The sequence below is a fragment of the Ruditapes philippinarum genome, unplaced genomic scaffold, assembly GCF_026571515.1.
Source record: "Ruditapes philippinarum isolate M1 unplaced genomic scaffold, ASM2657151v2 ctg1846_1_1_1_1, whole genome shotgun sequence".
Taxonomy (NCBI): Eukaryota; Metazoa; Mollusca; class Bivalvia; order Venerida; family Veneridae; genus Ruditapes; species Ruditapes philippinarum.
Window position 1 is genome coordinate 348,106 of NW_026863070.1, and position 27,264 is coordinate 375,369.

The 27,264-nt window shown below is 34.5% G+C and overlaps 1 protein-coding gene across 1 annotated transcript; it reads left to right on the top strand.

Moving 5' to 3' along the window:
- The first annotated feature begins 88 nt into the window (after window positions 1–88).
- Window positions 89–27,264, top strand: LOC132721065 (uncharacterized). The gene is made up of 12 exons (XM_060705317.1): window positions 89–368; window positions 1,116–1,204; window positions 1,625–1,695; window positions 3,500–3,661; window positions 9,319–9,521; window positions 16,484–16,578; window positions 18,924–19,049; window positions 19,249–19,330; window positions 19,677–19,811; window positions 21,588–21,717; window positions 23,773–24,560; window positions 26,108–27,264. Exons 1-12 carry the CDS (start codon window positions 116–118, stop codon window positions 26,248–26,250), a joined length of 2,277 nt encoding a protein of 758 aa, XP_060561300.1. The 5' UTR covers window positions 89–115; the 3' UTR covers window positions 26,251–27,264.

The window sequence follows — 27,264 nt, forward strand, 5'->3', positions numbered from 1 at the left end:
TCTACATATTATTTGGTTTGTTAATTATTTTATATTTATCACGATGAAACAAACCTCCATATGTAGAAATTAAATCTCTTTCAAAACAGGTGAAATTGTAAGTGGTCTGCAGACTATGGAAGGTGTGCAGGAAAACTATGGAAGTGTAAATAAAGGTCAATTAAGAGCAGTGGGCATTCAGTCAACTGCGGATGAAAGACAAACGGGCTCTCTGACTGAACGCAAGAAACTAAAAGCATATATACCTCCTAAAAATACATGTATTTTTGATGGTCGTTTGATCAAACTTGTACAAGCAGACATTGATGACTTGAGTAAGAACAACACCATTCCTATTGGGCAAGGTTCATTTGGAAAAGTTTTTAAAAGTACGTAAACTATATAGTATATTAATGGTATGTATAAATTACATTGAACTGGAACTCTCTTGTTTGAATTGAAAAGTTTTTTGTCTTGAAATTTTAGCGCTCCCAAGTTTGCCAAAATAGAATCATTGATGTAGATCAATTTTCGTTGGCAATTTGTTTATCCTGTATGTTGTAATTGAGGTTGTGAACCACACTTGAGTGAAATTATATAATGTATAATGTATATAATTATGCTTATAAACAATTTACAAACATAGAAGAATATGTAAAATATGTACTGCAAATATTTGTACAATATATTATATGTTATCATTAAAATTTTAAAATATTATTGAAAAATTTGACTATAGGCTTTATAGAAAATAAATTTTTATTACATCCCTTTATTTACATAAAATGTTAAATTCGGTTATGTCTTTATAAATAATGCTTTTTGGAACTTACAAAATTGATAAATCTTAATTTGAGCATCATATTTTATGATATAAAACCATAAAAAAATGTGTTACAGGATCTTTAGATATATCTTATGATCTACATTTCAGTCAAGCATTGATGTGATAGTTTTAAAGCTCAAAACTTAGACCATATAATTGTGTACTTAATGTGTCCCCATTGAATGACCAACATCTGCATTAAAAATATACATGTATAACCTTCTTTAGCAGATGATCATAGTTGGGCACTAATCACATATCCCTCTTTTGTAAAACATTGATAGACAACAGATTATCCTTTAAATTTTAGGTGAGAATCCTTCGGAGGGTTTTGGAATGCATATCGTTGTTAAAAAGATACCTTTAATAGGAGAAGGACAAAACCAATCAATAACTAGAGTGAGGCTTTATTTGTATAAGTATAATTAACATTTTCAAAAGCAGGAAGTTTTGCTGCCTTTTACTAGATATTTTAAGTATTGTTAACGCTCATCTTAGTTTTCTAACTGTTTATTCAAACAGTTCGTTACAACATTTGTCAGGTTTGATAAATATTAAGGAAAAAGATGAAGCTATCATGGTAATTTGCCTCGAGTTGTACTCCGGGATGACTGAAAACATGAAGCCTTCACTGTTTTTGTTTGAATCTTATTGACTGTTAAGTGATGGCTCAGCTAATTAAAGCCAGTACATCTTTGTACAGGTGAAGTCGACACATACAACTTGATCTATCATGAATGTTTATAAATATGAATGGTCCTTTAATTTCAGTAACACAATTATTGAGACATTAAACTTACTTTATAATTTCTTTTCCAGGAAATGATGGCATCCAGAATAATGCATCCTTTTATTCTTCCATTGTTGGCTGTTGTTGATCGTCCAGAAGGGTAGACACTTCTTTAAATACTATCGTTAAATAATACAACAATTACCTTACATAAGTTTTTCATTTTTTAAAGGCATATTATGCCTCAGTAACAAATAAATATTCACTTCTTTAGAAAGGGTAAACATGAAATTAATGTTTAAATGATAGTTTACAAAAATGTTGGATGTTAAAATGTTACCCGGGAAATCAGCAATAAATATGAAATTATTTGTAATAAAAGTAGTAAAATGTAAACAAAGTAGTATTTTGACTTCCACACAAAATACTAACTACTTATTGCCAAAAAGCAACAGATAAAAAATATGGTTCTGGTAACTTGCCAATGAGTGACATTTTATAGTACACAAAAATTAAGAAGCTTTGGAGAAATAAAAAGAAAAAAACATATTTGAGGCATAATGGGCCTTTAACTCACTTGAGCACTCTTTGCTTAGGTGAGCTTAGGTGATCACAATTTGTCTGGCATCCATCGTCTGTAAGTCCGTATGATCAAATAGAGATAGGGGGCCATCAAACTGTAAACAGAACAAAAGAAAACAATAAAGTTCATTTCCTCATCAATAGAATACAGGGCAAATGGACCTCTATTAAAAAGAAGAAAATAAAAGAAATGACCTCTTATGCCATATCTTCAGATGTAAGTGCGTCTGTCATCAACTTTTCATGCTCCCCAAAAAATTTTGGGGGAGCATATAGTCGCGGGGTTGTCCGTCCTGTCCGGGCTATGTAAGAGAAGTAGGGGGCCATCTGTAAACAGAACAGAACAATAGAGTTCATTCCGTAACAATAGAAAAAGGGGCCATGACCCTCTATTAAACAGAAGAAAATAACAAAAGAATTGACCTCTTATGCCATAACGACAGATGTCAGTGGGACATTTCTTTTTCTTAAAGGGTTTCTCTTTGGAAACCACTTGGTCAGATTTCATGAAATTTTCCTGTGATGCTCTTAGCATTAAGTTTTACTAATTTTGTTCAAATGCTTCCGCTTTGTTCAACATCTGTAAGTCTTTTTTCTCTGAAAGTGTTAGACCTAAAGCTTCGAAATTTTGTGCGTAGCATTATCTAATAAAACTCTAAATTATAGCCTTTTGGTCAAAATTGGCCTCTCCCTTGGGGTCATGGCTTTTCCTTATATAGTTAATACTTCAAAAATCTTGGCAACTGCAAGGGATATATTTTAGATATTTAGCATGAAACATCGCTTGACGAACCTCTACAAATATTATTCAATTTTTTGCCCTTGGGTCCAAAATGTGCTCGTTTCAGGTGGTCATAGTTTTTGATGCCACCACAGCAAACTTGGCTCCGTCCCAGGGATAATATGTTTCCCTTATATGTTTAAATCTATATTCTCTTCTTTTAAAATTTTCGTAATAGGGGTCACTTATTTAATAATTATTAACTTACTTCATTGCTTCCGACGAATCTGCCACTTTCATAGCTAAACACATTTTAATATTTGGTACTCGATGTAATTTCCTAGAAGACCTCTACAAATATTTCATTAAATATACAACTGAGGTAAGGAATTACACACCCTTCTTACTTACTTCTGTATTGAATTGTGACATTTTCTGTTGAGCAAAACAGAACCACAATGGCCCTCTTGTCATGTACTATCTTGCAATATGCTTTATACTATTGTTCTAAAGCATCATTTATATATTATTAATGTCATGTCATTCAGAGGCCTTTGGTAGTAATACCCTTATTTCAATTCTCTCAGACAAACAGATACATAGGGTAATATTATTTGGTTTTATCAATTTTTTTTAAGCTTGATTTTTTAACATTTTTAAGGAAACCAGAAGTATGGTTTGTTTCTCCACAAGGCAACAAAGGGGACCTTCATGGTGTCATTCAACGCAGCAGTGAAGATCTCAACATGAAGAAAAGAACAAAAATTTTACTTCATATAGCATTAGCAATCCAGTACATTCATACCAAAGTATCAAAAGTCAGGTAAGTTTTAAGATATATTTAAGATTAATAAAATCCAATGTGCAATGGAAATGTACATGTAATACAAAATAAGACATCAGTGTAAACATATTCATTTTTACCAATTAATATTTTTCATTCCAAGTTAGTTTGAAAGGGTTGTATAAGATTTAGTTCCTCTAGGAACTCTTACATATGCATGGAGGCTTTTTGGTTTTCTTATGGTTTGTTAGTTATTTTGCACAACTATCTTATTTTTATTAGCTCACCAGAACCGAAGGTTCAGGGTGAGCTATTAGTATCAAAGGGGAAAACTCAGGCGTCCGTTGTCCATTGTTGTGCGTCAACAATCGTCTTCTTCTCTGTATCTGCTGGCCAGATTTGGTCTATAGCATCCTTGTGACAGTCACACTTAAATTTGGTCATGTCATTTCAGTTGGCCCCTTTTAGGGGTCACCAGAGCTAAAAAAAGAAAAAACCTTTAGACATCATCTTCTACAGCCATCTAATTGATGGATGATCACCAGACTTAGTCTGTAGCATTCTTGGATAATATTTTATTAAGTTTGCTCATATTAATTTGATTGGCCCCTTTTATGTGCTGCTAAAGATAGATATACAAAAATACCTTTAAACGTCTGCTTCTACAGAATTAATTGATTGATGATCAGCAAACTTTGTCTGTAGCATTCTTAGGTAGTCTTTTTTATCAAGATTGCTCAAAATAATTTGATTGGCCCCTTTTAGGGGTCTCTAGAGCTAAAAATAGAAAACGTTTAGACATCTTCTACAGAACTAATTGATGAATGATCACCAAACTTTGTCTGTAGCATTCTTGGGTAGTCTTTCATCAAGTTTGCTTATATTAATTTGATATGCCCCTTTAAGGGGCTGCTTAAGCTAAAAATAGAAAAACCTTTAAACATCTTTTTTTACAGAACTAATTGATGTCTGTAGCATTCTTAGGTTGTGTTTTATCAAGTTTGCTTATATTTATTAGCCCCTTTTAAGGGCTGCTATATCTAAAAATATAAACAAGAAGTGCCGCAATGCAACGGAAACCAATTTTTCAACGACCAAGTTTTGATGTGACAGCAATCAATAGTCAAAAGTGCACTGAAGTTATTGAGTAGAAGCTGAAAATTCTATTGTAAGCAAATGACCTTGACCTTGCTTCCAGATATCTTAAGTGGCAATCCAAAGCTGCAACACAGCAAGTTTGGTGTCAAAAGGTCAAAGCAGACTCAAGTTATTACGTGAAAACTGAATACATTAACCTTGATCACAGACACCTAGGTAGTAATCCCAAATTGCCTCTTGATATAAGCTATCTATACACTAAGTTTGGTGTCAATAGGCCAAAGCAAACTCAAATTATTGAGCGGAAACTGAATTTCTAATTTTAGAAACTGTGACCTTGACCTTAATCACAGACACCTTTTTAGCAATCCCAATCTGCCTCTTGATATAAGCTATCTATACACAAAGTTTGGTGTGATAAGGCCAAATCAAACGCAAGTTATTGAGCGGAAACTGAATTTCTATTTTTAGTAACAGTGACCATGACCTTGATCACAGACTTCTGGGTAGCACTTCCATGCTAGCTCTTAATATAAGCTACCTACACATCAAGTTTGGTGTCAATAGGCCAAAGCAAACTAAAGTTATTGAGCAGAAACCAAAAGTTGACGCCTGCCCAACTGCCTGCCGTCCCGCCTACTCCGGCATTACAATAACCTGGTTTCCTTTGAAAACCTGGTTACAAACCTATGAACATGGTTTCCTACAGAAATAATTGATGGATGATCATCAAACTTTGTTTGAAGCATTTTTTGGTAGTCTTTTATCAATATTGGTCCCTTTTAGGGGCTGCTAAATCTAAATATAGAAATACCTATAAACGTCTCCTTCTACAGGACTGATTAATGGATAATCACCAAATTTTGTCTGTGTCATTCTTAGGAAGTCTTTTATCAAGTTTGCTCATAATAATTTGATTGGCCCCTTTTAGGGGCTGCTAAAGCTAAAAAAGAAAAATACCTTGGAATATTATTTCCTACTGAAATAATTGATGGATGATCAGCAAAATTTGTCTGTAGCATTCTTGGGTAATCTTTTATCAAGTTTGCTCATATAAATTTGATTGGCCCCTTTTAGGTGCCGCTAAAGATAAAAATAGAATAATTGATGGAAGATCACTAAACTTAGTCTTTTATCAAGTTTGCTCATATAAATTTGATTGGCCCAATTTAAGCTAAAGCTAAAGCTTAAATGCCCCAGGTCATGGCATTTCTTCAAATTATAGTTTAAAGATATTTTATGCTCAAGTTTTATATTAGAAAATATTGACAATGGATAATTTCCAACACTGAAAAAGAGTTCTTTCTGGTGAGCGACTCAGGGCCATGGCTCTTTTGTTATAAATTGTATTATAAGCAAATTTAAAATAAATATATTTTTGTGATCGCTTAATGAAGTGCTTTTTTATGCCCCATTTGGAAGAAGAGAGGGTATGTTGTTTTGTTAATGGCAGTCGGTTGGTTGGTCTGTTTGTCTGTAGACCACAGGTTTCCGCTGATTATCTTAAAAACTATTTATCACAAGTATTCCTATTTCACATACTGATTGGTCATAACTAGTTAATGACCCATATTGATTTTGAGGCCACTAGATCAAAGGTCAAGGTCATGGGTTCTTAATGTCAAAATAGTTTCTGATGATTATCTTGAAAATTATTCATCAAAAAGTCTTCATATTTCACACAGTGAGCGGTCACAACACGTAGGTGACCCATATTGATTTTGGGGTCACTAGGTCAAAGGAGCCTTTAATGTCAAAATGGTTTTGCTGATTATCTTGAAAACTAGTTAACACAAAGTTTTCATGTTTCACATAGTGATTGGTAATAACTAGTAGATAATGACTATTGATTTTGGGGTCACTAGGTCAAAGGTCATGGTGTCAGGGGTCTTCAATGTCAAAATGGTTTCCAATGATTATCTTGAAAACTATTCATCATAAAGTCTACATATTTCACACAGTGATTGGTCATAACTAGTAGATTTGGGTCACTAGGTCAAAAGTCAAGGTCACAGGGGCCTTCAAAGTTAAAATGGTTTACGCTCATTTTCTTGGTTACTATTTATCACAATGTCCTCATATTAGGCAAACAGATTGGTCATAACTAGTAGATTATCCCTATTGATTTTGTGGTCAGAAGGTCCAAGGTCAAGGTCAAAGGGTCCTTAAACATTAGAATGGTTTCATCTCATTTGTATAATGTCTTCATATTTCACATTATAATTGGATTTCACATTATAATTGGTCATAACCAGTAGATGACCCCTATTAATTTTGGTGTCACTAGGTCAAAGGTCACTGGGGCCTTAAATGGTAGTATAGTTTCAGCTCATTATCTGTAAAGCTAGTTAATATCACAAAATTTTCATATTTCACATAGTGATTGGTCATAACTTATAGATTAGGCCCATTGTTTTTAGAGTCATTAGGTCAAGGTCATAGGGGGTCTTAAATATCAAAATAGTTTCAGCTTAATATTATCTTGAAAACTATTTATCTTAAAGTATTCATATTTCACAAACTGATTGGTCATAAATAGAAGGTGACCCTTATTAATTTTTGGGTCACTAGGGCAAAGGTCAAGGTCACAAGGGCCTTGAATGTAGGTATCATTTCAGCTCATTATCTTGAAAACTATTTATCACAAAGTCTTCATATTTCACATAGTCAATGGTCTTAACTAATAACTAGTAGATGACCCCTATTGATTTTGGGGTAACTAGGTTAAAGTTCACAGGTGTCTTTAATGTCAGAATGTTTTCTGCTCATTACCTTGAAAACAATTTATCACAAAGTCTTCATATTAGATGACCCCTATTGATTTTGGGGTAACTAGGTTTAAATTCAAGGTCATAGGTGCCTTAATTGTCAGAATGGTTTCTGCTAATTATCATGAAAATTATTTATCATAAAGTCTTCATATTTCACATATTGAATAGCCATATGTAGTTGATGACCCCTATTGATTTTGAAATCACTAGTTCAAAGGTCATGGTCACAGGGGCCTTCAATGTAAATATGGTTTCAACTTACTACCTTGAAAACTTTTTTTATCACAAAGTCTTCATGTTTAACATATTAATTAGTCATAATGGGGTCAATAGTTCAAAGGTCATGCTCTTTATATTTCACATATTGATTGGTTATAACTAGTAGGTCGTTATTTTTCTGTTTTACCATAACTGAACACATCCATCTACCTAGTTCTGGCTTCAAGAACTTTATATGTCGCTTTTATTTTGACATTGCGACAGTAAAGTTATGGGTCAACCCTATTTGCAAAGGCTACCAGAATTTGGCAGTTTGTGCGCCCTACTTAAAAAACCTATTAAAATCACCCTCATTAATCAAATTTGGGTCAAATAAAAATAAAATTTGATAAACAAATCAATTTTGAATCAATTCATGTTTTGTTTTTACATAAAACATCAATGACATTGTGTACCCAACTATTTATTAGGGAAATATGTATAGAATGTTTACCAATATGGAGTCTGCTTTCAATTGAAATATTGTTGGACTTCAAGTTTTGGGAATTCTAGCATCTATTTTTAGTAACACACCATACACTATTTTTAGTAAGTGTATGATTTTATATAAATTTTTTTAATGCGTTTATTTAAGGTTGCCGCCAGAAGCCCATATGGGCGACCGTACACTCAAATCGGGCCATCCTAGAGCGTCCGCCGAGATTTTTCGTCGATTTTTTTCCAGCTTTATTGGTGGAGGAAGACCCCAGGTGCCCCTCCGGGCATTATTTCAGGCACGAGCGGGCACCTGGGTAGAACCACCGACCTTCCGTAAGCCAGCTGGATGGCTTCCTCACATGAAAGATTTAGACCCGAGTTAGGATCGAACCTACAGCGGTGAGGGACCTGTGATCTCAAGTCAACGACCTTAACCACTCGGCCACGGAGGCCCCTTATTTTATATAAAAACAAACAAATAATTCATGAATCATCACTCAAAACAATATAAATCCAACATGTTTTTGGTACAATGTCTGTTATTGAATAAATACACCGTTATTCATAATTGCAAAGCCATGTTTTCAATTAAAAATAGCATTTGGGTCACGGGTCACCAAATGTCATGCAAAGGTATCCGAACCTAAATTCTCGCTAGTCACGTGATAATTAGGGCAGCAATGGCGGCGAATTTTATGAAATGTGAACCCGCTGATAAACTTTGAGGCATTATTTCATCAATCTAACATTCTGTTTTCAAAAATATAGACTGAAGTGTCCCAAATATATCTAACTACCTTTATTAATATAGCTTTTGTCAAGATCACCCAAATTTATTGAATTACAGCAGAACATAAATATGTTACGGTTCTGGTTGACTTTCAATACGGGATTGGCTTCAGCGAACAGGTCAGGCAGTACTATAAAATCTGTTCGCTGAAGTATCTTTAGCTACCATTAACCCATTTATGGCAAGTTTTTATGACAAAAATACCAATAATGTGAGTCAAGGGCTAGAAAGGGGGACATATGTATCGTTCGATATTTCTTGTTTAAATACAGCTTTAAATTGATTTATGTTGTAACATACAATTCACACTCGGACGTTTTGGATGATACCTATCTTTTCAGGGAAGCTGTTCTACATAAAGATATAGCATCTAGGAATATTGTACTAGATGACAATTATAATGCTAGACTTATTGACTTTGGACTGGCAAGGGAAACAAGCGATAAAACATCCAAGGCTAGTGGAAGAGACTGTTATGCTCATCCTGAAATTGGAAAAGGGTTCCATGCCAAAGAGGCATGGGATTATTTTGCCTTTGGAGTCAGTAAGTAAAAATATCTAATGTATCATTTAATGGAAGGTTTTCTAAGATTTTAAGATTTGGGTAGGTCATTATGTCAGATTATACTATAATCAATAAATTAGAAAATCAGTGTTTTAGGTGAATTTAAATTAATATATGTAACTTAATTTTGAGCTCACCTGTCACAAAGTGACATGGTGAGCTTTTGTGATTGCTCTTCGTCTGGCGTCCGTCCGTTTTACTTTTACTTTAAACGACATCTCCTCATAAACGGCTAAGCCAATTTCATCCAAACTTCACAGGAATTATCCTTTGGTAGTCAAGTTTAAAAATTGTTCAAAGAATTTAATTCCAAGCAGAAATCTTAAAAACTTAAAATGTCTTCTTTTAAAAAACAAAAAGAGCTAGAGGTTAAATTTTTGGCATGAAACATCATTTAGTCAGTGTCTATTAAGTTTGTTCAAATAAATGTCCTGGGGTCAAAATTGGCCCCACCAGGGGGGGGGGGGGGCATTGATTTTCCTTAATTGTATATAGTAAAAATTTAAAAAATCTTCTTTTAAAAAGCCAAAATAGCTAGTGCTTAAATATTAAGCATAAAGCATCTTCTTGTAGGTGTCTACCAAGTTTGTTCAAATAAAAACCCTGAGTTCAAAATCGGCCCCCTCCCAGGGGGTCATTGTTTTTCCCTTTATGTATATAGAAAAACTTAAAAAATCTTCTCTTAAAAAACCCTAAGAGCTAGAGCTAAGATATTTAGCATGAAACATCTTCTAATGGATGGCTATCATTTTTGTTCAAACAAGGGCCCTAGGGTTAAAATTGGCCCAGCCCGGGGATCATTGATTTTCCTTATATGTATATAGTAAAAACTTAAAAAATCTTCTTTTAAAAAACCCATAGAGCTAGAGTTTAGATATTAAGCATGAACTATCTTCTAGTGAGTGACTATCAAGTTTGTCCAAATAAAAGCCCTGGGGACAAAATTGGCCCCGCCCAGAGGGGGGGGGTCATTGTTTTTCCCTATATGACTTGTGTATAGTATAAACTTAAAAAATCTTCATACAGGTAGAGCTTAGATATTTATCATGAAACATCTTCAAATGGGTGTCTACCAAGTTTGTTCAAATAAAAGCCACTGGGTTAAAATTTTATCCTGTTTTGAGGCCTAAACCAGGCAATAATGCTATAAACTTTCCTCACAGTAAGCTCAAGGACTGTATTTATTATTTGGTGCGCTGCACTATATTTTCATACTCTATTTTTGTGCCCCCATGTTAGTGGCGGGCATTTAGATTTACCCTTGTCCGTCCGTCCGTCCCTCCGTCCGTCCGTTCACTTTTGTGTCGCACGTAACTCAAAAAGTATTTGGCTTATAGTCATGAAACTTTACAGGAATGTTGATCAGCATGTGTTGTTGTGCACCTGGGTATTTTCATGTGGATATTTATAGTATTTTCAGAGTTATTGCCCTTGACTTAGTAAAATTTTGCAATTTTCAACTTGTGTCGCATGTAACTCAAAAAGTATTTGACCTAGTCATGAAACTTTACAGGAATGTTGATCAGCATGTGTTGTTGTGCACCTGGGTATTTTCGTGTGGATATTTATAGTAATTTCAGAGTTATTGCCCTTGACTTAGTAAAATTTTGCAATTTTCAACTTGTGTCGCATATTACTCAAAAAGTATTTGACCTAGAGTCATGAAACTTTACAGGAATGTTGATCAGCATGTGTAGTTGTGCACCTGGGTATTTTCTTGTGGATATTTATAGTATTTTCAGAGTTATTGCCCTTGACTTAGTAAAATTTTGCAATTTTCAACTTGTGTCGCACGTAACTGAAAAAGTATTTGACCTAGAGTCATGAAACTTTACAGGAATGTTGATCAGCATGTGTTGTTGTGCACCTGGGTATTTTCGTGTGGATATTTTTAGTATTTTCAGAGTAATTGCCCTTGACTTAGTAAAATTTTGCAATTTTCAACTTGTGTCGCATGTAACTCAAAAAGTATTTGACCTAGAGTCATGAAACTTTACAGGAATGTTGATCAGCATGTGTTGTTGTGCACCTGGGTATTTTCGTGTGGATATTTTTAGTATTTTCAGAGTTATTGCCCTTGACTTAGAAGATTTTTGCAATTTTCAACTTGTGTCGCACGTAACTCAAAAAGTATTTGACCTAGAGTCATGAAACTTTACAGGAATGTTGATCAGCATGTGTAGTTGTGCACCTGGCTATTTTTGTGTGGATATAGTATTTTCAGAGTTATTGCCCTTGACTTAGTAAAATTTTGCAATTTTCAACATGTGTCGCACGTAACTGAAAAAGTATTTGACTAGAGTCATGTAACTTTACAGGAAAATTGATCAGCATGTGCAGTTGTGCACCAGGTATTTTCGTCTGGATTTATTTAGTATTTTTTAGAGTTATTGCCCTTCACTTAGAAAATTTTTGCAATTTTCAACTTGTGTCTCAAGTTACTGAAAAGGGATTTGACATAGTCATTAAACCTTATGGGCAGGTTGCTCAGCATATTTTGATTTGCACCTGGGGTTTCGCTTGTGGATTTATCCAGTATTTGTAGAGTTATTTCCCTTGACTTAGTAAAAAGATTGACAGAACAGTGGCGCGGTGGGGGCACCCGTGTCCTTTGGACACATTTCTAGTTTACAATAAAATTGTACAGTCAAACGTGTATTAAGCGACCGCACAAGGGAAACACCCAAAATGGTCGCTTAATGAAACGGTCTCTTAAGACAGCATGATATAAACGCCAAAATTTATGACATTAATTAATGACATCTTTCTTATGCGATGGGAATGTTTTTCATCTTCATTTTTAAATAAATTATGAATAATTAGTACGCTCCGATAATCTAAATGGATGCAAATGTAAAATATAACTTTCTGATATTTATTGACAAAACAGTTTTGATCCATTATATACATGTTTGACATTTTTTCCAGAATTTTTTAACTTCTCCGTTGTTTTTCCTTGTCTCCAACACGAAAAACCTATTAGTGAAGATGTTTTCTGTTGTGCATTTATTCATTTGAAATAAACAAACTACATCTAGTTGTCACAATTAATTTAATTGCTGATCAAGTTCAAGGTCAATTAAATGCAGTCTAAATGTCAACAAGCGGAGCGTATACACCATCTTAGTAGGGGCAGAGCGTTGCATTGTTTATCCGATATTATTGGGAAATGCACGTCACGCGTATACTTAACTTAATTTGCATACGCTAAAAACGGTTTGGGAAATAGAGTTTTTCACACGTTTATTTGTTGTGTTTTGATTGTTTTGATTTTTGACACTTGTGACATTACGTTCTCTAAAAACACAATTACTTGACAGGTAAAAGTGGTCGTTTAATGAAAAGATTGATCTCAATTAGGTGACTAATTAGCGGTCGCTGGTCGCGTTGAGCAAAAGTCGCTTTATACATTAAAGATATAGAGAGAAAATGATCGGGTGGAATTTAAAGTGGTCGTTTAAGACAAAACTTCGCTTAATACACATGGTCGCATGGGCAAGTTAGACTGTACTTAACTTTCGAATTGATGGTATTTCTACAAAAAAATGGTTCTAGTGGGACCATTCAGCAGGTGGGTGATGACGTGGTATCTTGCTATTGAATCAAATAGGTTACCACTTTTGATATTAATACAGTTTAAGGGCCTGACTGTTGACATGTCCGGGTTATGTACTCTCAGTGCCGGAAAGGGCGGATTGACCCTCATTAAGCAAAGACTACCAACCTACCCAATCTATCAATTAATGCATCAAGTTAGCTCAATAGGTAGGGCGGGTGTTGGACTGTTAATCGGGCGATGTCCATCCGCTTTGGTATGTACAGAAGTTTCACGTCCTGGCAAAAGTGATCCGGAGTGAAAACTAGCAATACCGCAAATTATCAAAACTTTAGACATGAAGAAAAATGTCCTTAATACCGACAGTTGTTGTAAATGGTTGATTTACAATGCTATCTTTGTTTGGCTTTATAGTGGGCAGTCTTTCTATTTTTATGTTAAAGCTTATATTTTTTGTATGAAACATTGCCCTGTTGACATCTACAAAAGTTATATGCTCCTGGGGTCAATATTGGCCCTGAACCAGAGGTCACAAAGATAGGAAAATATATTTTTATGACTGTATTCTTATGCCAAGTTCTTTGTTATTTGGCATGTATCATTACCTAAGAGAACCCTGATCATTTCATTGATATTAAGAAATAGCTGTGTCTAGGGTGTTCGTGAGAAGGTGGAGGGGTAGGTATCACACAATTAAATGTAGACAAATTTAAATTGTATACATGTCTTACAAGTCTTTTCCTGCAACCTACAACATGCAGAGTATTTATATTTATCATGTATCATCACTCTGTTTGCTTTATTAAAGAAGAATTGTCTTTTTTAGCTCACCTGAGCTTGCTCAGGGTGAGCTTTAAGGATCGGTGAATGTCCGTCGTTTGTCGTACGTCGTACGTCGTACGTCCACAATTGCTTGTGAACACTCTAGCGGTCGCATTTTTGCCTCAATCATCATCAAACTTAGTCAGGATGCTTATCTACTTGAAAGCTCGGATGAGTTCGAACATGGCTCATCTCGGATGAAAAACTAGGTCACAAGAGCTAAAAATAGAAAAACCTTGTGAACACTCTAGAGGTCACATTTTTGACCCAATCATCATCAAACTTGGTCAGGATGTTTGTCTAGGTGATAGCTCGGATGAGTTTCAACATGGGTCATCTCGGATGAAAAAGTAGGTCACACAAACTATAAATAGAAAAACCTTGTGAACACTCTAGTGGTCACATTTTTGAACCAATCATCATCAAACTTGGTCAGAATGCTTTTCTAGTCAATTGCTTGGATGAGTTCGAACATGGGTCATCTCTGATGAAAAACTAGGTCACAGGAGCTAAAGATAGACAAACCTTGTGAACACTCTAGTGGTCATATTTTTGACCCAATCATCATCAAACTTTGTTAGGATGCTTGTTTAGATAATAGCTCGGATGAGCTCGAATGTGGGTCATCTCGGATGAAAAACTAGGTCACCGGAGCTAAAAATAGAAAAACCTTGTTAACACTCTAGCGGTCACATTTTTGCATCAATGTCAGGATGCTTATCTAGTTGATAGCTTGGATGAGTTCGAACATGGGTCATCTCGGATGAAAAAGTAGGTCACCGGAGCTAAAAATAGAAAAACCTTTGTTAACACTCTAGCGGTCACATTTTTGCATCAATCATCATCAAATTTGGTCAAGATGCTTGTCTAGGTGATAGCTCGGATGAGTTCGAACATTGGTCATCTCGGATGGAAAAGTAGGTCACCAGAGCCAAAAATAGAAAAACCTTGTTAACACTCTAGCGGTCACATTTTTGCATCAGTCATTATCAAACTTTGTCAAGATGTTTGTCTAGGTGGTAGCTCGAATGAGTTTCAACATGGGTCATCTCGGATGAAAAAGTAGGTCACCGGAGCTAAAAATAGAAAAACCTTGTTAACACTCTAGCGGTCACATTTTTGCATCAATCATCATCAAACTTTGTCAAGATGTTTGTCTAGGTGATAGCTCGGATGAGTTTGAACATGGGTCATCTCGGATGAAAAAGTAGGTCACCAGAGCTAAAAATAGAAAAACCTTGTTAACACTCTAGCGGTCACATTTTTGCATCAATCATCATCAAACTTGGTCAAGATGCTTGTCTAGGTGTTAGCTCGGATGAGTTCGAACATGGGTCATCTCGGATGAAAAACTAGGTCACAGGAGCTAAAAATAGAAAAACCTTGTTAACACTCTAGTGGCTACTGTTGTGATCCAAATATTCTGTAAATTGGTCTGAAAGTTTGTTTCGATGATTTCTAAATCAAGATCGAACATGGGTGATCTTGGATGAAAAACTAGGTCACACTGCCCAAATATGGAAAAACATTGTTAACATTCTAGTGGTCACATTTTCGACTCAATTATCATCAAACTTGGTCAGGATGCTTGTCTAGGTAATTGCTTGGATGAGTTCGAAATCGCATGTGAAACTAGGTCACCGGAGCTAACAATAGAAAAATCTTGTTAACACTCTAGTTGCTACTGTTTTGATCCAAGTATCCTGGAAATTGGTCTGAAAGTTTGTTTTGATGATTTCTAGGTCAAGTTTGAATATGTGTCACCTGGGTAAAAAACTAGGTCGCACTGCTCAAATATGGATAATCCTTGTTAACACTGTAGTGGTCACATTTTGACTCACCTGTCATGAGACTTGGTCAGAATGCTTGTCTAGGTAATTGTTTGGATGAGTTTGATAAGTCAGGTGAGCGATCTAGGGCCATCATGGCCCTCTTGTTTGTACAAATAGTGAACTGAAGATAGAATTCATAAATCTAAAGGGAGGTAATAAAAAAAGAAAATTACTTGTAAACATAGCATTTTGATTTTTGATTAATTTTTAGGCACATTGTTTTGTGCTTTTAAATATGTGGTATAGTGTTATTTGTGATGTATGTTTCTTTGAATTTTTATCAGTTAAAGATAACATACAAACATACATACACACGTATGCACACACGCACACACACTAACTGTAGCATTTATAAGTACCTTTAAGTATTCATGTGACAAGACCATAGTGCTTTGGCATGTATCAATATAGATCTTTAACTTCCTTTTATATTGATAATTAAAATAAAACATGTTCCAGACAAGCCTTATAAATAAGCGTAATAATTTTTTTAAATTAAATTTTTTTTTTGATTACTTTAAATTTTGAATACTTAAAACAAATATGCATTCATGCATATATATATGTATGTAAATTTAGTTGTTATATTCTTTTACATTACTTTAAAGAGTACAATATTTTGCATTTTAAAAATTATTACAATAACATGGTAAACAATACAGCTTCGAACTGATAATAATATTGTTTGAATGGAATAAAATCATATCTGATTCTGGTATTTTCAATTGCAGTCATGAGAGAATTATTGACCAGTCTAGGACCTGATGGTGTTAGTAACAGATATTTGAAATATATGACAGAAGATGAAATTCGAAAATATGCTTATGTAAGATGTCTTTTATCTCATCAAAAATTACTAGAGGATATCATCCACGAGAAATAAAATGAGGGGCGTCGGTGGCCGAGTGGTTACGGCCGTTGACTTCAAACCACTTGCCCCTCACCGCTGTGGGTTCGAATCCCTACAGGGACTTTGGATTCTTTCATGTGAGGAAGCTATCCAGCTAGCTTACGTAACGTCGGTGGTTCTACTCAGGTGCCCTTTCGTGCCTATAATAATGCACGATAGGGCACCTGAGGTCTTCCTCCACCAGTAAAGCTGGAACTGATAGTGAAGAGCATGGATCCTGATCAGACTGCGCGGATGGGCAGGGTGGTCTGGATCCATGCTGGTTCAAACGACTATGTTTATTTGGTCGTGACGCGGCTCAAATGATACTTTATTAGTAATTTATTTCAAAAACAATAAGTTTCTATACACAAGTGAATGATTGTGTTTTATTTTGTTGGTTTTTTTTATTTGCTTTTTAGCTCGACTATACGAAGTATATGGAGAGCTGTCCTACTCGCCCCGGCGTCGGCGTCCGCGTCCAGATTTTAGATTTAAGTTTTGGTGCAGTAAAATATTTTTCCCTATAACTTTGTCATTTCTTAAGGTATCAACTTCAAACTTCAAATATATGTTCCTTATCATCAACCACATCTTATGTGACAAGGTTCATAACTCTAGCACCAATATTTTCAGATTTATCTCCCCTTGAACTTAGAATTTTCCTTAAAAAATACTATTTTTTACTGTTACTTCTTTATTTCTTAAGGGATCAACCTCATACTTCAAATATATGTACCTTATCATCATCCCCATCTTATGTGACAAGGTTCATAACTCTAGCACCAATATTTTCAGATTTATCTCCCCTTGAACTTAGAATTTTCCTTAAAAAATACTATTTTTTACTGTTACTTCTTTATTTCTTAAGGGATCAACTTCATACTTCAAATATATGTTCCTTATCATCAACCACATCTTATGTGACAAGGTTCATAACTCTAGCACCAATATTTTCAGATTTATCTCCCCTTGAACTTAGAATTTTCCTTAAAAAATACTATTTTTTACTGTTACTTCTTTATTTCTTAAGGGATCAACCTCATACTTCAAATATATGTACCTTATCATCATCCCCATCTTATGTGACAAGGTTCATAACTCTAGCACCAATATTTTCAGATTTATCTCCCCTTGAACTTAGAATTTTCCTTAAAAAATACTATTTTTTACTGTTACTTCTTTATTTCTTAAGGGATCAACCTCATACTTCAAATATATATACCTTATCATCATCCCCATCTTATGTGACAAGGTTCATAACTCTAGCACCAATATTTTCAGATTTATCTCCCCTTGAACTTAGACTTTTCCTCAAAAAATACTATTTCTTACTGTTTCTTCTTTATTTCTTAAGGGATCGACCTCATACTTCAAATATATTTACGTTATTATCATCCCTATCTTATGTGGCAAGGTTCATAACTCTAGCACCAATATTTTCAGATTTATCTCCCTTTTAACTTAGAATTTTCCATAAAAAATATTATTTTTTACTGTTACTTATTTATTTCTAAAGGGATCAACTTCATACTTCAAATATATTTACGTTATCATCATCCACATCTTATTCGACAAGGTTCATAACTCTAGCACCAATATTGCAAGACTCATCTCCCCATAAACTTAGATTTTTTTACTAGAAAAATGTTATTTTTTATTATAACTTTTTTATTTTTAAAGGTATCTACCTCTAATTTCAAATACTTATTCCTTATCATCAATTACATTTTATGTGACAATGTTCATAACTCTTAATTGAAGCAATATTTACAGATTTATCTCCCTTTGAACTTAGGATTTTCTTTAAGAAATATAATAACTTCTTTACTTTTTAAGGTATCTACTTCAAACTTCAATTATATATTTCTTATCATTACACAAATGTTGTGTGGCAAGGTCCATAACTCTAGCATGACTATTTCTAGAATTATTCCCCTTGATCTTGGAATTTATGTTAACAAATGTTATTTTTTTACTATAACTTAATACATAATTATACATAATTTATTTTTCTTTCATAGTTTTGTCCTCCTTACTGCGTCCAGTATTTTATTAGTCTAGCTTGGCTGTCTCCTGTGACAGCTCTTGTTGTATAAAACAAATGATGTCTTGTTCTATATCCTGACCTAATACTGTACAGACAAGAATGCTCTAAATACAACGGCAACATCAGTATCACTATTTACAGTATATATATTTTTTATATATTTTATATTTTATTTATTCATTAGTTATTAATAATTTCTAGCTTAAAATGTTATTTCTGATGTTTCCTACAGGTAAAGATATGGAAGCCAAATCCAAGTGAAGAAGTTGAAAAGTTGGTTCAAATTTCAAGCAGTCTTTTACAACAAAATAATTGGACAGTTTCAGATTTCAAAGAAAATGTTGTAGAAGAGTTACAAGTATGTATTGTTATCAACTTTAAAATTGATAAACTTCTCGACTTTTTTGTTTCTGTTACATGTAAAAATACTGGATTTTGCTGTTTCTAAATCAAAATGGAATGTAAATTTAGTTGTAATGGAAGTAAAAAATGATAATTTGGTGTTGAAATTTTCAACAGCGTTTGCTTAGAAGCTGCATTTCTTATATTTTTTTCAGGACATCTGGACATACTTTGGTGAAACAGAGATCCTACAACTTTCAAATGATAGGTGTCATGTATGCATGATTAACCCTATAGGTGAGCTCTAGCTTGTAATGTATACTTTTTAACAATGATGCATCGTCACTTTGTCTTCAGTTCTTCCGTCAGAGCATCGTCTCTGTTTCTCAGCTTTTCGGTCAGAGTATTTTTCAGGAACCATTTGCTGTAGCTTAGCAACATGTGCCATAGAATTACAATTTTAAGGCTAAATTAATACTGGTGACTACTTTTTGTGCATATCGAAAAAATAATTCATACATGACTTTGTGCATGTACTTAATTTATTAAAACTTTGACCAATAAGTGCTGATTTCCTTAAAGGATATCTTGTAGTTACGTTTAGCATCAGAAGTGATATGTTTCTGAATTTATCATATTACAGCACAAGAAACATCTATGAAACAACAACATTCCTGTAATTGTACACAACATATCAAAGCATGCATAGCATGTGAAAAGAACAGTTTTCTAAATCCAATAACATGTTACTGTGGTACAGAATTGACACCTGTGATAGGTAATTATTTTGTTAACTACATATATATATATTTATGCCTGAACAAGAAACACCCTTTTTGCAATGTATTTTGGAATCAGCAATTTTTTGTCTTTTATATGTAGAGCCAGATCCTGATACATCAAATTTAATGATACATAAAGAACTGTTTGGTAATATAAGATCATACAAATGCTTTAAAGAAATTGAAAATAATTACCAGACCACAGACATGTGCAGCTTTAAATGCCTTACAATCCAATGAATCGAGTATTTGTCAATCCAAGCACATATAATAAATGAAACAACTATATTATTTAAATGCCTTAAAATCCAATGAGGATCAAACCAGAATACCCCTGGATCACTAAGCGGGTGACTGAGACAAAAATTTACTATGCTAATTGAAGGCTTTGGAGCTCCCATTATCCCAAGTGTTCTGTATACCAAACACTATAATTAAAGAAAAGATGATATTTTAAAGGTAGGAATTCATTTAATCCAGACATGGCATTGTCTGACCAACTTTAGATCCATTCAAAAATATATTTCTTTGCAAGTTACTTAATAAAGATATAGTAAGATACCTGTCAATGGGTGATACCAATAATACAAAAAAGAAGACTATATATTACCTCATTCACATTGCATATAGGCTCATCACCATATAGCTCTGTCTTGAAATGGGTGATTGTTGAAGTTATACGATCATATACATATTTATATCGTATAATATAAGAAAACGGTAAATATATCAACTAATCATTGATAATAGCCAGGTGACTAAAAAAACGAAAAACTGCATCAAAGATTATTAAGAAATTTTCTCAGCTGAAACTGGTATTTTATTGGAATGAAACTGGCACAGATGGAAATCCTGATATTTGAGAGAGAGCTTAAAAAGTTGGGTGCATACTGTAAGGGGATAGTCAGTCGGTCCATCCATACATATGTACATCTTGTTATCCTTGTGCGATCTTTAACTTGAAAAGAAACCATCTGTGCTTTACGTAGCTTGGTAGAAACATTGCCGTAATCAATAACCCGAGTAATATTCCATGGTTGACCTTACTTTGATGGGACACTGCCAATGGATAAAAGATGGCCCCTATTATTTTTGCAGTCATTAGGCGAAAGTTCAAGGTCACTTTAACTGTAAAGCCCTTATTAGGTCATCTATAAGATTTAATTGAAACTGCAGCAAGCTCAGTTTCTGGTTCTTGATATCAGTAACTAATACAAGCTACCGTGTAACACTCCTTAGAATCGGCCAACGCTATAACAAATAGTTATGTATGAATAATGGCGGTGATCATCATTGCACCTTCAAAGTAACACTTTCGTGTCATTTATTTGAAAATGGTATTCCAATAAAATAATGTTTGGAAAGAGAGAGTTATGCAGGTGTTTAAAATATTTTTAGAGATAATAAGTGATGTGACTTAGAACTTGTTAAAATTGATCATTTGAGTAATTTGTCGCAAAATTTGTGAATATAGTTTGATCAAGTGCATTTTAACCCTTATTACAATTAACAAAATTGACTTCTCTATGCTATTGCCGATATTTTGATAAGTTTTTGAAGACAGAAACAACTGCATATGCAAAGGATTTAACATGTCTTTTCGACTTGTTTAGTTTAATAGCAAAATAACGAAGTTTTATCTTAAAACAATTTAAATAGATTTCATTTGTAACACTGTTACCATGTTGATAAACAGACTGTGAATATATTGACAAATTATATGTTGACCTTGGTTTACATAACACTTCAAATACGTTAATATTTGATTTAAGGAAGTAGATGGGGTGCTTTGCTTGTCGCAGGAACAGATACAGAAAAGAAAGAAAATACTAAAGTAATGGCCGGGGACATAAAAGAGATAGAGAAGCTGATAACATCGAAAGCTCCACGAATAATTGGAATCAGTTTTGTTTCTGTTTTTAGCTCACCTGTCACAAAGTGACAGGGTGAGCTTTTGTGATCGCCTTTCGTCCGTCCGTCCTTTCCGTAAACTTTTACTTTAAATGACATCTCCTCCTAAACCACTAAGCCAATTTCATTCAAACTTCACAGGAATGTTCCTTTGGTGGTCACCTTTAAAAATTGTTCAAAGAATTTAATTCCATGCAGAACTCTGGTTGCCATGGCAACCGAAAGAAATTTTTTTAAATATCTTCTTTTAAAAAACCCAAAGAGCTAGAGCTTAGATATTTGGCATGAAACATCTTCTAGTAAGTGTCTACCAAGTTAGTTCAAATAAAAGCCCTGGGGTCAAAATTGGCCCCGCCCCAGGGGGTCATTGATTTTCCCTATATACATGTAGTAAAAACTTAAAAAATCTTCTTTTAAAGAACCCATGGAGCTAGAGCTAAGATATTTAGCATGAAACATCTTCTAATAAGTGTCTACCAAGTTTGTTCAAATAAAAGCCCTGGGGTCAAAATTGGCCCCGCCCCAGGGGGTCATTGATTTTCCCTATATGCATATAGTAAAAACTTAAAAAACTTCTTTTTAAGAACCCATAGAGCTAGAGCTAAGATATTAAGCATGAAACATCTTCTAATAAGTGTCTACCAAGTTTGTTCAAATAAAAGCCCTGGGGTCAAAATTGGCCCCGCCCCAGGGTGTCATTGATTTTCCCTCTATGCATATAGTAAAAACTTAAAAAATCTTCTTTTAAAGAACCCAAAGAGCTAGAGCTAAGATATTTAGCATGAAACATGTTCTAATGGGTGTCTACCAAGTTTGTTCAAATAAAAGCCCTTGGGTCGAAATTGGCCCCGCCCCAGGGGGTCATTGATTTTCCCGATATGCATATAGTAAAAACTTAAAAAATCTTCTTTTAAAGAACCCATAGAGCTAGAGCTAAGATATTTAGCAAGAAACATCTTCTAATAAGTGTCTACCAAGTTTGTTCAAATAAAAGCCCTGGGGTCAAAATTGGCCCCGCCCCAGGGGGTCATTGATTTTCCCTTTATGCATATAGTGAAAACTTAAAAAACTTCTTTTAAAGAACCCAAAGAGCTAGAGCTAAGATATTTAGCATTAAACATGTGCTAATGGGTGTCTACAAAATTTGTTCAAATAAAAGCCCTGGGGTCAAAATTGGCCCCGCCCCGGGGGTCATTGATTTTCCTTATATGTGTATAGCAAAAACTTAAAAAATCTTCTTTGAAAAAACCCAAATACCTAGAGTTTTGATATTAGGCATGAAACATCTTCTAGTGAGTGTCTACAAAGTTTGTTCAAATAAAAGCCCTGGGTCAAAATTGGCCCTAGGGGGTCATTGATTTTCCTTATATATGTATGGCAAAAACTTTAAAATCTTCTTTGAAAAAACCCAAATAGCTAGAGTTTAGATATTAAGCATGAAACATCTTCTAGTAAGTTTCAACAAAGTTTGTACAAATAACAGCCCTGGGGCTAAAACTGGCCCCGCCCCAGAGGTGTCATTGTTTTTAACTATATGTGTATAGTAAAAACTTAAAAAATCTTCTTTTAAAAAACCCAATGAGCTAGAGGTTAGATTGCAGGAAACATCTTTTTGTGGGTGTCTACCAAGTTTGTTCAAATAAAAGCCCTTTGGTTAAAATTGGCCCTGCCAAAGGGGGGGGGTCATTGTTTTTCATTATATGTGTGTAGTAAAAACTTAACATCATGAAACATCTTCTAATGAGTGCCTTCCAAGTTTGTTCTAATAAAAGCCCTGGGGTTTTAACTAGCCCCGCTCCGCGGGTCTAAATACAGGTGGGCGACCTCAGGGCCATCATGGCCCTCTTGTTTTTTTATCAGTATTGTTCACACAGTATAATTCACTCTAACCATGTAACAGGGTATTATCTGAAGATGCATTAAAGAGGCTGAAGATTATTAAACCTGGTATACACTTATAAGAGTAGTTGCAGGGGTTAAAATGATCTATTAATTATCTAAAGAATGCAAGTATGAAAATATCAGTAACATCCCATTGTTTACTTACAGTAAAGAGGATATTCGCACTGTAGCACCTGATGTAACCAACAATGCCAGCATAAAAAGAAAAACATGTAGGGAAATGGAAGAAGAAAACCTTGGTGACAATGTCGAATCCAAAAGACAACCAGATAGAGAAACAGGAGAGAATCTTTGGCCTAAAGTCAAAGCTCACATTGAATATTTCAGCAAGAGAAGGGACCTTGACACATTGTTTATTTATTTTTCATGTCATGGTGGAAACACTGAAAATAGTTTTCATCTTGGGTCAGAAACAGATAGTGTTTCATTGCTTGATTTTCAGAATGAGTTAGCCCGATTGGAAAATATTGAAAAACTGGTTTTAGTTTTGGATCAATGCTTTCCACCAAAAGTACAGTTTAAGAACAGTGAGAGGAAATTTATACAGATAAATGCATGCGAAACTAGTGCGAGGGCATCTATGACAAATATTAGTACCTTTACGAAATGGTTTATTACAGGATTGAAAGCAAGGGCAGAAAAATCAGCATGTCCCGACAACTGTAGGCCTTGCCGGGAATACTGGCAAATGACCACAGATTTTATAACATATTCAAATTTACATAAGTATCTGTCTGATCATTTAAAGGAGGCCAATGAAAAATGTCCCCAAATATATATCAACCGTATCGATATAAACAGCAACTTTGCATTTCACACAGACGAAGAAGTACTTATTGATTTTACAGATGGCAAAAACGATTTACGGCTCCCTATTGGCTATTTACAGGACATTACGAACTTGAAAGAACAGTTGGTTAAAGCTTTTGGCAGTAAGTAATTGATTACACCATACAATGTATAACATAAAGTTAAAAGATATTTCATGTTGCAATAAAGCGTAAAATATGCATTTATTTATAATGCTAACCTATTGTAACATTATGTTGCAATGTTGCAATTAATTTAAAGACTGAAATGAGTTTAATGATATAAGATTATCAGTAAAATTTTGAATTAACACTTTTAAGCTTAAATGCGTGTAGTTTGTGTGCTAGGCTTTATACTTGATTCCCACACGCAAAGATCCTTCGTCCAACGCATCACAAATCATACAGTAGTGCAGATATATATTTAAGTAACAGAGTTGAGAATTAGATATGTAAACTTATTTATTGAGAATTCCAACACTCCCTGTGACTTTGTCACTAAATACAAAGAAGAAATAAACATGTGTTCAACTGGTAATAAACACTGGTTAGAGACAGCATGTATGTGCGACTTTTTTCCCCCTCCGATAAGACAGTTTCCAACGCCTTGAGACAACAATGATACGGCCTATAGATGTGATCAGTTCCAGCACATCAAAACTCAAAATATGTGTTAAATAGCTGATCAACACCACTGAAACCGATATTATTTCTTAAGTAAAACATTCTTCGAACAACATAGAATTCCACTAGAAGGAAATCGTTCTTTAGAGCTACATACCTCCAGATGAGTCAAAATATTTCAATAAAATCAAACTTGAGAAAAATGTACCAAGATGTAAGGAAAAGTTAAAAGTGTCAAGATTCAAGTAATATTTTACATATCATGTGCGGTTACTGACTGATTTTTCATTATTTATCAATATATTTCTACTGCGTAACTGATGCTGAAAGGCTATTTATGTTTTCGGTAATTTACGTGGTTTGTAAGAGCCATTGATAATGTGTAAATTGCTTCCTTTTGGCTACTTCACAACATTACCCATTCAAATATGTTTTCAAAATTTTCATGAAATTAGCATGAATCTGGAGGTGTGCTGCTTTAAGTGACGATCACAGCCTGCCTAAGCTTCTTTTTGGTATGTCTGTATTAGTTCTGATCTTCATCAGGTTTTAGGAATGCTACTGTGAAGAATTATGAGTTTGGGACGAATACCACATTTTTAAAAGGAAACAGTTTTAAGCAAGACTAATCTTCGCCTTTAAAACTAGACACTGATGCCTTTGAAACATGTCATTTGATAGATATTTTAACAGTTTTCTTAATTTTCACAATATGCTCAGTAATTTCAGCTGTCTTTTGAATAATTAAATATATCATGTCTTCTTTCCATCTAGATTTGAACTCCTGCTGAATAATATTAGCCGCGTCACGACAAAACCAACATAGTGCGTTTGCGACCATTATGGATCCAGACCAGCCTGTGCATCCGCGCAGTCTGATCAGGAATCATGCTGTTCACTTACCAACCCTATTACAAGTAGAGAAACTGGTAGCTAACAGCATGGATCCTGATCAGACTGCGTGGATGTTGGTTTTGTCGTGACGCGGCTCAATTATGTATATCTGTTTTTCATATGTAATTGGTTGAATACACTTTGAATTTCAGAAAACGTAGAAGTAGACACTGTGCACATTGAAAAACAGACATACAGAAAGGATAAAGAATTTGAAAAGTGCGACACCCTTGAAAAAGTGATGCAAGCTTGGGTTCTTAGGCAAAAATTGAGAGTAACATTCAAAACTGAATAATTTAAAATATATCTCTTGACACTATATGTATAACCATAAAATGTAGAATTGTATGTTCTTACACACTGTCTCCAATCATATGTAATATATAAAACGTCATCTTCTAGACATATTTACATATAGAGACGATCTAACATATACATACCTATACTTTTGAAATTAGTGGACATAATCCGATGCCTCTATCTAGTTTATGGAATGAATCGTAATTTGTTAATTTGATTATCAACCTGTGTAAAGAGAAGCGCACTGTATGAGAAACACGGCTTAGTTCAAGATATGCTAGCTCTGTAGCTCATCTGTGAGTATTTTTTTATACCCCCACAAACGAAGTTTAGGGGGGGTATATAGGAGTCAGCTTGTCGGTTGGTCGGTCGGTCCGTCGGTCGGTCCACATCATGGTTTCCAGACGATAACTAGAGTTTGGAGTGAGGTATTGTAATCAAACTTGGTATATAGCAACCTTATGTGGAAACCCCGGTTGGTATTGCATTTGGACCCCCTGGGGCCAAGGTCAAGGTCACCGTTACTAAAAATAGAAAAATTGTTTCCGGACAATAACTAAAGTTAGGAATGAGATATTGTAATCAAACTTGGTATATAGCAAGCTGATATGAAGACCCCGGTTGGTATTGCATCTGGACCCCCTGGGGCCAAGGTCAAGGTCACCGTTACTAAAAATAGAAAAATGGTTTCCGGACAATAACTAAAGTTAGGAATGAGATATTGTAATCAAACTTGGTATATAGAAAGCTGATATGAAGACCCCGGTTGGTATTGCATCTTGACCCCCTTGGGCCAAGGTCAAGGTCACCGTTACTAAAAATAGAAAAATGGTTTCCGGACAATAACTAAAGTTAGGAATGAGATATTGTAATCAAACTTGGTATATAGAAAGCTTATATGAAGACCCCGGTTGGTATTGCATCTGGACCCCCTGGGGCCAAGGTCAAGGTCACCGTTACTAAAAATAGAAAAATGGTTTCCGGACAATAACTAAAGTTAGGAATGAAA